The 14,671-nt window shown below is 39.6% G+C and overlaps 1 protein-coding gene and 1 pseudogene across 1 annotated transcript in view; one reads left to right on the top strand and one right to left on the bottom strand.

Annotated features, from left to right (window-relative positions):
* Positions 1–14,671, bottom strand: part of LOC107500034 (NXPE family member 3) — a 37,177-nt gene that overhangs the window by 14,864 nt on the left and 7,642 nt on the right. Inside the window, exon 2 of the mRNA XM_016124832.2 lies at positions 13,000–13,754. Coding sequence (XP_015980318.2) covers positions 13,000–13,754 — 755 coding nt within the window. The remainder of the gene's footprint in view (positions 1–12,999; positions 13,755–14,671) is intronic.
* Positions 8,286–8,404, top strand: LOC118607287 (annotated as a pseudogene).

The following is a 14,671-nucleotide window of genomic DNA, read 5'->3' as shown; positions in this document are numbered from 1 at the left end:
ACTAGATGTAATATGGTATTCTGGATGAGTTCCTGGAACAGAAAAAGGACATTAGGTTAAAACTAAAGACATCTCAATAAACTACGGACTTTACTTAATAATAATGTATCAATACTGGTTCATGAATTTAAGAAATATAGCATACTAATGTAAGATGTTAATAATAGGAGAAATTGTGGAAAAAAGCAGATGTGAGAACTCTGTACAATCTGCTCAATTTTGTAAATCTAAAACTGTTGTAAACTATAAAGTCTAGCAATAAAAAAATTCCAATAATTTCACACAATGATATTTAGCTAAAAGAAATCAAAATATTTGCCTACGAAAGTTTTATACCTCAATGTTGACATCAGCTTTAACTATAATAGCGAAAACCTGGAAACAACCCAAATGTTCATCAAGAGGTGAAGGGATAAACACACTTGAGATATATCCATAATAATGGAACACCATTCATCAATAAAAAGGAGCAAAAAAAAAAAAAAAGAGGAAAATTACTCATTGATGAATCTCAAAAACATTTTACTGTGCAAAAGAAGTCAGATACGAGTTCAAACTATATGATTCAATTTTTATGCAACTCTAAAAAAGGCAAAACGAATATATACTTTCAGAAAGCAAATCAGTATTTGCCTGGGGCTGGAGGTGGGTGAGAGAAACTGTAAAGGGACACAAAGAAATCTTTAGAGGTGGTGGAAATGTTCTATTTTGAACGTGGTGGGAGTTACACAGGTACACCCATTTATCAAAACTCATTGACCCACACATTTGAAACAAGTACATTTCACTGTATGTAAATTATGCACCAACAAAGTAGATAAAATTTTTTTTATCAAAATAAAAAACTGAGACAAAAGAATTGTCAGCTACTGAATAAGCTGAAATTAAATAAACAGCTATTAAGAATAAATATTTGTGGCATGAATGTGTCAACCGCTATCTCTAAAAATTGATGAGCTCCGGTTCCAGTGAGGCTGGAAATGCTGCTGGGCATTCTCTTTGTGTGTTTCCACCCAGATGTCTCTCCCATTCCACAAAGCTGAGATTGGATGCTTACCTCATCTTTTTCCCTTCACTTCCCAGGGCAAGGGAGAGAGGGGTAGGGGTAGCATCTCTAAATTTACAGGAGCTCTCTTAACATTAACTCCCTAACCAGAAAATAAATCATCCTCTGCACACATCCTTACTTCCTGCTTGCCCCGCTTAGGAGAAGAGGTGGCACTGTACCCTAACACTACCTCCTTCTGCATCTTTTAGATAGACTGTGCCACTTTCCTGTTTCCTTTTCTTTTCTTTTCTTTTTGTACCATCCTTCACTACCCTTGAGATTTTTTTCCCAGAATATAAACATAATTACATCTGCTCCATTGAATAAAGCACCTCTTAAGACCATTATCTCTTCCTTAGCTACAACTTGGTCAGGTTCCTTTCTTCACAGGACGACCTCTTGAAAGATTCATCTGCCGGTCTTATCTGTCTTACTTTCCCACGTCCTATGAACATTTTTAAAGTTACTTTACTGAGTACCCAACAGCCGGCTTTATAGGATCTTAACATTTTCCAAGTTTGAATTAAATCTCTCTTTAGATAGAAATAGATCAACGGTTACAATAAAAAATAAGACCAAATGTTGGGGAGGGTGCAGAGAAACTAGACCTCTCAAATATTGCTGGCAGGAATGTAAATTGGTATGGGCACTCTGGAAAATTGTTTGGCAATTTCTTATAAAACATCCACTAATTGCACGACCCAGTAATTGCACAAAGGCACTTATTCCAGAGAAATGAAAACTTATGTTCATGTAAAAACCTATGTATGGGATGGCTGAAAGATGGCAGACTAGATAAAAGCAGGGTTTGCCTTCTCCCAGGTCCACATTGAAATTACAACTAAATTACGCAAGAATCAACGTGGAGAATCACCTGAAGTCCAGCTGATCAAAACACATACGTTTGATAACATAGAGGAACACCTAAAAGCCAGAATGAAGGGAAAAATCACAAATTGGGCTGGACCCGCAGCCGTGGGTGGTAGAGGATTACTGGGAGAGAGAGTGAGAGGCTTCAGAGGCTCCCCTGAAAGAGATGGGGGTCCTGGCCTCATTCAGAGGCTCCCCAGCCCAGGGTCCTAGCCCAGGGAAGAGGAGATTCCAATAACTCCAACTGAAAACAACCAAAGGGGATTCCGGCTATCTGGGTGTGACAGAAGGAGACAAATCCCTGGACGCCCCTTTGAAGGACTCATGCACAGGCTCATTCACCTGGGGCACCGGTGGTGGGTCAGAGGCTCATGCAAGATTTTTATGAATAAAGACTGCATTTCCTGGCACCAGAACGAGAGCTGAACAGGTGGCCACCACTGTGTCTTAGTTGGGCACCCTTAGGTGCCAGCTTGTCTGTGCAGACCCCTCCCAAATGGCCCAGTAGAAAGTGCTGGCCTGAGGAGATCAGCCCACCCCACCCAACCTGCAGATTGTGGTGGGGGGTGGGGGGGGTGGGCCTTTGTTGCTGGAAGGCCACCATGCCCTGCACTGATTAGGAGCCAAACATTCACAGCTGGCAGCCAACTCTGTGAGCCTGCATTTCAGAGACAGTTTCAGGCAGATTACTGCTGCCAACACAAACTTGGGTGGATGACAGGGATCTGTGGGATTGCCCCAGATAGTGGCTTGTCTCCAAGTAATCAGTGACTACTGTGGGAACATGCAGATGCAGAAATTTCAGAAAACCGAGGCTATAGGCCTGGTGGTCCTTGACTCCCTGAGCTCTTGCCCCATCCAATACACAAAATGCCCTCTGCACATTGATAGGCAGCTGCCCCTGCCCGGTGGAGGTGCAGTCAGGCCAGACGTCGGCAGCAGGGAGCCACAGAAACAGCACTGGCATGTAAACTGACACTGCAGTGGCAGGGGGAAATTTACTCAATAGACCCAGGAGACTCCCTGGGTCCCTGCACCACCCACCATGCATATCACCCAGAGATTCTTCCAGTTTCAGAGATTTATGAGCAACTGACAGGCAGTGTCAGGCCTTGAGGAGCACCAGTCCCTCTGCTAAACTGCCCTAGGTCAGGGACGAGGGATAACCAGACTGCCACCTACAGCGTTGCCTCTTCTACTTACCCATAGATCCAGCATAGACAACAACCATCTGTGGATCACTTTGTAGCTCCTACCAGGCAGCCTTGAGCAATCAAAAGCAGCAGTTGACTTTGGCCTACTGGGAAGCCCCTCCCAAGGGGGCCACAAAACCAGCGCATCCGGAGGCTGACACCAGACCACAATGGAGCAAATCCTGACTAGCTCCATTAAGCGGTCCACACAAGGGGTGGTTGCAACAAGCACATAAGCCTGCTAGGGCAAATCCCACTCAGTGGGATCAGCCCCTACACAGCCATTCTTATACCCTATGGGCATAGCCAATTCCCACAATTAGTCAGCCTGAGTGTTAATCCCATCCACTGATGTATTAACAACAATAAAGGCTTGGCAACAACAGAAGATCACATACAAACCCACAAAAAGATCATGTCCAGAGCCCCCAGAATAGGGGATCAGGGAGAGTACACCACTGGGCCATACAGGACACCTTCCACATTAGGGCATCTGGCCAAGGCTGAGAAACAAAACAAATATTCCTGACACATAGAAATAAACACAGCGAGGCTAAGAAAATGAGAAAACAAAGAAACGTGCCACAAATGAAACAACAGGAGAAAACTCCAGAAAATAAGCTAAATGAAATGGAGGCAAGCAACCTACCAGAGACAGAGTTCAAAATAATGGTTATAAGAATGCTCAATGGACTTATGGGGAGAATGAATGAGACAATAAGAACCTCAACAGAGTGACAATAAGCATAAAAAAAGAAGGAGAAACCATAACAAAGAACCATACAGAAATGAAGACTACAATAACCGAAATGAAGAATACACTATAAGTTGTCAGCAGTAGATCGGACGAAGCAGATCGAAAGAGTGAACTGGAAGACAAGGTAGCAGAATACACCCAATCAGAACAATGAAAAGAAGAAGGACTTTTTAAAAAATGAGGATAGTTTAACAGACCTCTGGGACGACATGAAGCATAACAGTAGCTGGATCACAGGAGTACCTGAAGGAGAAGGGAGAGAGCAAGGGATTGAGATTCTATTTGAAGAAATAATGGCAGAAATCTTCCCTAATCTGGCAAAGGAATTAGATATACAAGTTCAGGAAGCACAAAGAGTTCCAAACAAGAGTAATTCGAACAGATCCGCGCCCAGACACATTATAATTAAAATGCCAAAGGTCAAAGACAAAGAGAGAATCTTAAAAGCAGCAAGAGAAAGGCAGCTAGTTACTTACCAGGGTACCTCCATAAGAATATATGCGGATTTTTCTATATAAACTTTGCAGGCCATAAGGGAATGGCAAGAAATATTCAAAGTTACAAAAAACAAGAATCTACAACATGAATACTCTACCCAGCAAGGATTTTGATTAAAATGAATGGTGAGATAAAGAGCTTCCTTGACAGGGAAAAACTTAAGGAATTCATCACCAACAAGACGGTATTAAAAAAAAATTTTAAAGGGACTTCTGTGAAAAGAGAAGAGGTAAAAAAGAAAATAGAAAAACAAATATGAATAATAAAACGGCGATAACTATGTACCTATCAGTAATCACTTTAAATGTAAATGGATTAAATGCTCCAATCAAAAGACATAGGGTAGCCAAAAGGATAAGAAAATAAGACCCATGCAGATGCTGTCTACAAGAGACCCACTTCCAATCAAATGACACTCACAGACTGAAAGTCAAGGGATGGAAAAAAATATTTCACACAAATGTAAATGGAAAAAAAAAAAAAGGCCAGGATAGTGATACTTATATCAGATAAAACAGACTTTAAAACTAAGGCTATAATAGGAGACAAAGAAGGGCATTACATATTGATAAAGGGGTCAATAAATGAAGAGGACATAACCTTAGTAAACGTATATGCACCCAACATAGGAGCACCTAAATACATAAAGCAATTATTGACTGACATAAAAGGAGAGATCAACAGTAATATACTCATTGTAGGAGACTTTAAGACCCCACTGACACCAATGGACAGATCTTTCAGGCAAAATATCAACAAGGAAACAATGGGCCAAAAAGACATGGATTTAATAGATATTTTCAGAGCATTTTAACCCAAAGCAGCAAAATACACATTCTTCTCAAGTGTGCATGGAACATTTTCAAGGGCAAACTACATGTTAGGACACAAATCAAGTCTCAATAAATTTAAGAAGATTGAAATCATGTAAACCATCGTCTCCAATCACAATGGTATAAAACTAGAAATCAACTATAAGAAAAAAACTGGTAAATATGCAGACGCATGGAGGCTAAATAACATGCTACTAAATAATGAATGAGCTATCAATGAGATCAAGGAAGAAATCAAAAGATACCTAGAGACAAATGAAAATGAAAATACAATGACTCAAAATCTATGTGACACAGCGAAAGCAGTCTTAAAAGGGAAATTCATACATAGCAATACAGCCTTACTTCAAAAAAACAAGGAAAAGCTCAAATAAAAAATCTGACCTTATAATTAAAAGAACTAGAAAAAGAACAGCAAACAAAGCTCAAAGTGAATAGAAGGAAGGAAATAATAAAGATCAGAGCAGAAATAAATGAAATAGGGTTTAGAAAAACAATATAACAGATTAATGAAACCAAGGGCTGGTTCTTTGAAAGGATAAACAAAATTGACAGACTCTTAACCAGATTCATCAAAGAAAAAAGAGAGAAGACTCAGATAAATAAAATCAGAAATGAAAGAGGAGAAATAACTACAGACTCCACATAAACACAAGGGTCACAAGAAAATACTACAAGCAATTAATTGCCAACAAATTGGACAATCTGGAAGACATGAATACATCCCTAGAAACATACAATCTCCCAAGAAGAAACAGAAAACCTGAACCGACTGATTACCACCAGTGAAATAGAATCAGTAATCAAAAATGTCCCAAGAAACAAAAGTCCTGGATCGGATGGCTACAAAGGTGAATTGCACCAGACATTCATAGAAGAATTAACATCTATTCTTCTCAAACTATTCCAAGAAATTCAAGAAGAGGGAAGTCTCCCTAATATTTTTTTTTATGAAGCCACCATTATTTTGATTCCAAAACCAAAGACATTACAAAAAAAGAAAACTATAGGCTGATATCTCTTATGAACATTGATGCAAAAATCCTCAACAAAATATTAGCAAACCGAATTCAGCAATACAATAAAAATATCATACACCATGATCAAGTTGGATTTATTTCTGGAATGCAAGATTGGTACAATATCCACAAATCAATTAATGTGATACACCACATTAACAAATCAAAAGATAAAAACCATATAATCACATCAGTAGAAGCAGAAAACGCATTTGACAAAATTCAGCATCCATTTATGATAAAAACTCTCAGAAAAGTGGGAATAGGGGGAACATACCTCAATTAAATAAAGGCCATATATGACAAACCTACAGCTAACATCATACTCAATGGGGAAAGGCTAAAAGCGTTTTCCTTAAGATCAGGAACAAGGATACCCACTTTCACTACCCCTCTTCAACATTGTATTGGAAGTTTTAGCCCCAGCAATAAGACAAGAAAGAGAAATAAAAGGTATTCAAATTGGAAAGGAAGAAGTAAAACTCTCGCTACTTGCTAATGACATAATACTACATATAAAGAACCCTAAAGATTCCACAAAAAAACTGTTAGAACTGATCGATGAATTCAGTAAAGTAGCAGGTTACAAAATAAATATTCAGAAGTCAGTGGCATTTTTATACACCAATGTTGAACTTTTTGAAAGAGAAATTCAGAAAACAATCCCATTTACAACTGCATCTAAAACTATAAAATACCCGGGAATCAAATTAACCAAGGAGGTAAAAGACCTGTTCTTAGAAAATTATAAGTCATTGAAAAAAGAAATCGAAGAAGATACAAATAAATGGAAGCATATACTATGCTCATGGGTAGGAAGAACCAACATCATTAAAATGGCCACACTATCCAAAACAATCTATACATTCAATGCAATCACTATCAAAACACCAATGGCATTTTCAGAGAACTAGAACAAATAATCCTAAAATTCATATGGAACCATAAAAGACCCTCAATAGCCACGGCAATCTGGAGAAAAAAGAACAAAGTTGGAGGCAGCACGTGACCTGATATCAAACTATACTACAAGGCTACAGTAATCAAAACAGCATGGTACTGACATAAAAAAAAGATACGCTGATCAATGGAACAGAACAGAGAGGCCAGAAATAAATCCACACCTATATGCTCACTTAATATATGACAAAGGAGGTAAGAATATATACAGTGGGGTAAACACAGTCTCTTCAATAAATGGTGTTGGGAAAATTGGACAGATACATGCAAAGAAGAAAAACTGGACCACCTTCTTACACTGTATACAAGACTCAAAGTGGATTAAAGACTTAAATGTAAGACACGAAACCATAAAACTTCTAGAAGAAAATATAGGCAGTAAACTCTCTGATATTCTAACGGTAATTTTTTTTCAGATATATCTACTCAGCCAAGGCAAACAAAAGAAAAAATAAACAAACGAACTACATCGAACTTAAGTTTTTGTACAGCAAAGGAAACCATCAACAAAACAAAAAGACAGCCAACTGATTGGGAGAAGGTATTCACTAATGATACATCTGATAAGAGGTTAATATCCAAAATATATAAAGAACTCATACAACTCAACAACAGAAAAACAAACAATCCAATTAAAAAATGGGTAGAAGACCTGAACAGATATTTCTTCAAAGAGGAAATACACATGGCCAATAGACATATGAGAAGATACTCAAGGTCACTAATCATCAGAGAAATGCAAATTAAAACCACACCATGATACCATCTAACACCTGATAGAGTGACTATCATCAATAAATCAAAGAACAACAAGTGTTGGCAAGAGTATAGAGAAAAGGGAACCCTCATATATTGTTGGTAGGATTGCAAATTGGTACTGCCACTATGGAAAACAGGCTGGAGGTTTCTCAAAAAATTAAAAATGGATATATCTGCCTTTTGACCCAGCAATTGCACCTCTGGGAACTTATCCAAAGAAAGCCAAAACAATAATTCGTAGAGATCTATGCACCCCTATGTTCATGGCAGCATAATTTACAATAGCTAAGATATGAAAGCAACCTAAATGCCCATCAACAGATGAGTAGATAAAAAAGTTATGGTTCAGTCTATGGCCATGTCACCCTGAACAAGCCCGATCCTGTCTGATCTCGAAAGCTAAGCAGGGTCGGGCCTGGTTAGAACTTGAATGGGAGACCACCTAGGAAGACCAGGTGCTGTAGGCATTAAAAAAATAATAAATAAGGAGTTGTAAGCTGACAAGGTCCTTGCAATCTGTGAGGTCAATCAAGGGTTGCCTCGCCTTAAAAAAAAAAGAGTTATGATTCATATACGCAATGGAATATTACTCAGCCATTAAAAAAAATGAAATCCTATCATTTGCAGCAACATAGATGGACCTAGAGGTTATTATGCTGAGTGAAATAAGTGAGAGAGAAAGATAAATACCATATGATTTCACTTATATGTGGAATCTAAGGAACAAAAAGGGCAAACTAATCACAAGCAGACTCACAAATATAGAGGACATTCTGGTGATAAAGTGGAGGGGGTGTCAGTGTGCTGGGAGAAAGGGTTAAAAAGTTAAAAAAGTACAAATTAGTAGTTGATGGTCATGGGTTTGGGGAGCACAGCATAGGGAATATAGTTAGCATTACTGTAATGGCTAGGTGGAGAGCCAGAGGAGAGAAAGAGCAATTAAGGGGAACCATTTTATAAACTATATAAATGTCTAACCAACATACTGTATACTTGAAACTAATAAAATAAAATAAAATAAAATATGATAATCTATGTATGAATATTCATGGGAGTTTTAGTCATAATAGTCAAAAAGCAATGTCGTTCAATGGTGAATGATTAAACAAACTTATAAGATGGAATACCAGGCAGCAATAAAAAGGAATGGATTATTGATACATGCTATAATGATTTTCTATTGTAAGTATTGATTCTGTATCAATTATATGTGCTCAAAATATCATCTTGCAGTCTATATCTTGACTTAAACTGTTTATGGAACTTTTTGCCATGGAGAAGTTTTTAATTTATGTATCACCCAATTTGTGAATTTTTTTTTATGATTTGTGCCTTTCATAATGTCTAAAACACTATTTTCCTGACCCGAAATCATTAAGATATTTTCTGCTATTATCTTTTCTAAGTTTTAAGGTTGCTTTTTCACATTTAGGTTTTCAAACCTCCTGACATTGATCTTTATGTATATTCTGTGAAGTTCAGATCTATTTTCTATTTATTTACTGTTCTTTGCATTTCCCATTGTTTTGAATGCCTATTATGTTTAGATAAAGTTAGTGGTCTTCATGGATCTAGTCTCTTCTATGATGCCTAAAAATGCCACATGTCATGTCAAGAAACTTGCCTAAAACTATTTCACACATAAAATTTGAAGTATAGAGGAAAAAAGGTATACCATAACAATACTAAGCAAATGAAAGCTGTTATACCAATATTCATAGTGTAAAAATTAGGCCTTAAGCAAGACAGTAACATAAATAATTTACCATTAACATGAAATAATCACAAAGTTCAATGTACTTTGTGCTGGTTGGAAAATTACTGCTTGGCTACCACCCATGGGAACATGGCGTTCTAACAATAAGCTTTCTGCTTCTGTAGCCCCTGCTTGTACAACCGACCTGTGGGTTGACAGTTAGTAAAAAAAAAAAAAGAAAAATAGACTTGTGTGTTCAAACAGAATGAGGAATGGGGTTTAGGGCTTAAAAACCCTGCACCTCTGCATTTCGGGGCTGCTTAATTTGCAGGTCTGCATACCCCTGGCAGACCCAGCTGGCTGAATAAAGAGTGTTTTCCTATAACTCACTGATTTCTGGTGGTCCGTGTGTCTATTGGGGGCTGGTGGCTACAACACTTAACGACAGAGCCTTGAAATGTATAAAATGAAAACTGCATGAATTATAAAGAGAAACAGTCAAATCTACAGACACAGTGTAATACATTCATGTCTGAAACTAATAGATTAAACAAACGAAAACTTAGTGAAGATATATATATTTAGATTAAAAATAAACTAAATCAAATAGGTTCCGGATTTCATTCTGAAATACAGAATACAAACCATTTTCAAGGATATTAGAATACTGTTAAGGGTGGAAAATTTTCAAGTGAGCCAACTTCTGCCATTAAGTGTGGAAAATTTTCAAATGGCCAACTTCTGCTTCTATAACCTGCTTGCTTGTTTAATGTTAAACAGGGTGTATTTCTAGGAGATATACTGTGCAAAGATATGCTAACGGCCAGCTTCTGCTTCTGTAATCTGTTTGCTTGCTTGATGTGGTTCTAGGCTTTATAAGCTGCCTCTTTTGGCAGGGAGGGGCTGATTCTCTGACCTTGCGTGGTGGAGAGTCAGTTGTCGGCCGGGCTAACAGCTAATAAAGACTCATAATTCATCTCAATTGGCTCTGTGGGTCTTAGAATTGATCGCGCCACAACAAATACAAACAAAAAATTAGTTATTTGTTGAGTCATAAATAAATTCTCAACAAATTTCAAAGATTCAATATCAGAAACTATATTTCTAGTCCTAATACAAATAAATTAAGAAAAACACAAAAATAGCCACTTACTTACTCCATAGTCAGAAACTAAAAAATATTTCTAAATAATTCATGAGTTAAAGAGGAAATAACCGTAGAAATTATAAAACATGTACACTTGAATAAAATGAAGCTCCCATATGCAAAAGTTAGGTGAACACAACTAAAGCTGTACTCAGAGAGAAATTTACAGCCTTAACCATACATTTTTATCTCATATAAAGAAGACTGATAGATTAATTGTTCTGACGTGAATTTAGAAAAAGGAAATATATCATAAAAGAAATAGAAGGAACAAATATTAAAGACACCAACAGATGTGGCAGCCTGACCCTGCCTGACCATTTTCTGCTTTGAAAGACTTAGTTCCTTACTGCACCCCACCCCTCTTCCGGGACTCTCAGGCTGATGCAGCAGTCCAAAAACCTGCTTAAGGGATTAAGCCGGTTTCCTTGTAGTTTGGCAGCCAATCAATGTTTTCCTTATGTGATCCCTCTTTATATGGACTATCTATAGCTGTAAGAATGAAGAAGTACAAGATGGTGTAAAGCTGCCACCATGTTACAATTGGGGCTCAGCCTTAGGATAAGAATCCCCTTAGTTGGTGCCGGCATCAATGAACGCTGCTTCCTGCTTATAGCTTCAGTGTCCCGTTTCTCCATTTGAGAATCTCACAACATAGAAACAAATAAAATGGAATGGAGACTTCATTTTCCTGGTAATATGGTAGACCCAAGTGTTCACACAAACCCTTACATTGAAAACAACTGAGAATTCTGGACGAAATAAATTTTTTTAATACTTTAAAAAATAGATTTTTAAATAATTGAAGAACTAACAAAATAGAGAATTTTCCGATGAATATCTAAGTGCTGGCAGGAATTTAGACAAATGAAGCGCTCAAGCCACTTTTGCCCTGGAGTCATTCGCTCTGCCTTGAATATCTCATCTCTTATCTTTTCTAGAGAATTCCTAAATTTCAGACCAATTGTAACCTTCCCTAAATGGGTAACCTTAATGTAGGGAGGAGGCAAGAGAATTAAAAATGTTATGTTAATCAAGCTATATTCAGAGACTGCAACATGCTGATCAGCCCTGCTGCCAGGCCAGGAGGAAACCTTCAGAACAAAGGAAGATTTTTTGCTGGTATTGCTAACAGCCCATCCCCACACCTGGGAAGGAGAAACAAGAACCAAGAGTCATTCCCTATGGCTAAAACCATGGCAGACCTATGGATTAAAGGCTGGGAACTGCCAGCAGACCTTTCACTCTACTTTTCTTACCTCTTCACACTGTATACTCTTCCCCTAACCCCTTCTTCCCTATATGTCCATAACAAAGAAGATGGGTTAACAAAGTCTTTTAAACTATAACTCACAGGTTCTAAAGATTGATATATAAATTGAATTCCCCTAACACTCAAGGTCCCTCTCACGGCCTTTACCGTCTCTCACTGTGTTGTGGTGCGATCAAATCCAAGACCCATGTAGCCGACTGAGATGAATTGTGAGCCTTTATTAGCCGGCCGGCGACTGACACTCCACCACGCAGGGTTAGAGGAGATCAGCCCCGAGCTTCCATTAGCCGGTCAGGGACTGACTACCACACAGAGTTAGAAGAGAGCAGCCCCGAGCTCCCAGAAGAGGCAGTTTATATAGCCACCAGCACATCTCTTGAGCAGATCACCACACCCTGGTAAACAGTTGGCTGTTAGCATATCCTTGATCAGATAACCCTGGTTAACAGCATCTCCTTGATCGGATTACCACACCCTGGTTAACAGAATCAGAAGTAAATATTTAATACTGGCTTACTGGGAAATTGTCCACCCATAACAACTGTCCCTTTCACTCTCTGCCTCTGAGAGGAGACCACACACTGTCTGTGGAGTGTTACCCCTCTTCTAATAAACTCTCCTTTTGACTCTAACTTCGGCGTGTGTGTCGAATTCTTTCCACACTCGTCCATCAAAGGACCCTCTTCCCTTGGTATAGGGCTTGATCTCCCCATGACTCAGGAAAATTTGCCCTGTCCTCTGCATCAACCTGACCAGTTTCTTGTGGTATATGTCTATTTAGAAATGCTTATCATTTTATAATAGGTGCTCAACAAACACAAGTCAAATGAGTATAAATAAATGAGTGGTATAAACTGAGGGGGGCCATTGGGTCACAGAAATAATATTTAGAAGGACGGATGTGACGCAGAGTGGGACAGGCATCCCAGATTCTGTGTTTTCTTACCACGCCAGCAGGGCCTCATCATGTAATGTAGTCACATTCAAGTAATGCCCACTCGAATGCCAAATTAAAGAGTTGCAGGGCAGGGTAGGGGGTTGAGCACAGAACCAGAGCTCACCCGAATCCACATCTCTGTACTGGCAGATCGGCCCGGTTGCTCCAGTTGCCTGGGGGTCAACATTGCAAATTACAGTCTCTTCAGTTCCTGTAGGTCCCCGGAAATACCCTCTAAAATCAACTGTGGCCCTTTTCTCTCTCCAGATTCTTCGCAGAACCCCAACAGCCTCACTGGAGTGGATCAGCCGCACTTGCACCTGGGCCAGCCCAGCCCAGAGCAGAGGGAAGGACAGCAGGTATGTGCCATTCTCCAGATCCTGGACATCCCCAGAGACCCCTGCCTTCAAGTCAGGACCCAGAAGCTGTGCCCGAAACAGATCCCCGCCGTGGGTCTTGGGCTTGCCCCGATAGTCTCTGGCCACAAGGATGGCCTCCAGGTAGCCTCCTAGGGCATAACTGGCCTGGGCAGGACCCCTCAGGTGGTAGGTGGAGGTCTGGGGGCTGGTGGAGGCCAAAAGGTTCCCCCCATCTCCTGGGGTTGGAGGCCAGAACAGAAGATGGGTCAGGTTGGCAAGCTCCTGAGGGAAAGAGTACAAGAGGGAGGGAGATTCCGTGGACACGGAGGCAGATTTAGATGCAGGGCGGGGTGCTGGTGGCCGAAAGATGGTGCTGTCAGGCCAGGACATCTTGAAATAGAGGATCTGTGGGTAGAGAAAGGAGAATTCATCAGTGGTTTGTGTTTCCTCTCTTTCTTCTGGGAAGGAGATTTCTACTCACCAAAACTAGTCCCCTTTGCCTGGAGTCCTGTTCTGCCTGCACCAAGCTGTCTGTTACTCAGCCTAGTGTCCGAATCATTACCACATTTATTTGAAAGGAGCATCTCATGTGAAAGTGAATTTATATCTCTGGATTTCAACTGTCTCCTTATCTCAGCCTTATTCCCTCCACTACTCCCACAACTTATACAGAGATACATGCAGGCCTGCATTCTACTGTCACGTCTCTAGCTTTCCTCGTCCTTCACAAGTCTTGCTTCCCTCCCGGATCCTGGCATTCTGATTAAGTGGCCCCTTTTTTCTTCCTAGTCCCTCTCTCCACCAATCCACTCCACCATCTCTGCCCTAGATATCTGACAGAGAGCAAGTCCATTTTGAATGCTGCTGAGGGTTATAGAAGAGGGAGGTTAGACCATCCCTTATGGAACTCTCTCTCTAATTGGGCTCTGTGAATGAAAGAAACTATTCATCCAAAGAAACCATAGGAAAAGTGAGAAGCTGTAGAAAGGCACAAACACAGATGTGTGTTGGAAAAAGGACTGAGATATAGTAATTTTTTTCTAGGAAGAAATGGTGTTTGCTATAACGAAGAGTCTCCTCCAGGGGCCCAGAGCTCTCTGGTATATTCAGAGAAACCCAAAGTCACAAATATAGACCAGAAAAGTGTAATGAACAGTATAGGAAGAGCAGTAGAGAGAGGTCATATTTTGTGCAATAGAAGGTGGAAGTGGACGGTGAGAGGGAGCCAATGTGCCTGGTCTATCAGATACTCATCTATACCCACCAATAGTCCTATATACTCAGGCAACTCTCATTCAGAAAAGAAGCAACCCACTGACACA

Source organism: Rousettus aegyptiacus, unplaced genomic scaffold, assembly GCF_014176215.1.
Source record: "Rousettus aegyptiacus isolate mRouAeg1 unplaced genomic scaffold, mRouAeg1.p scaffold_m13_p_8, whole genome shotgun sequence".
Taxonomy (NCBI): Eukaryota; Metazoa; Chordata; class Mammalia; order Chiroptera; family Pteropodidae; genus Rousettus; species Rousettus aegyptiacus.
Note: the sequence above shows the minus strand (reverse complement) of the source record. Positions and strands in the feature narration are given on the sequence as shown.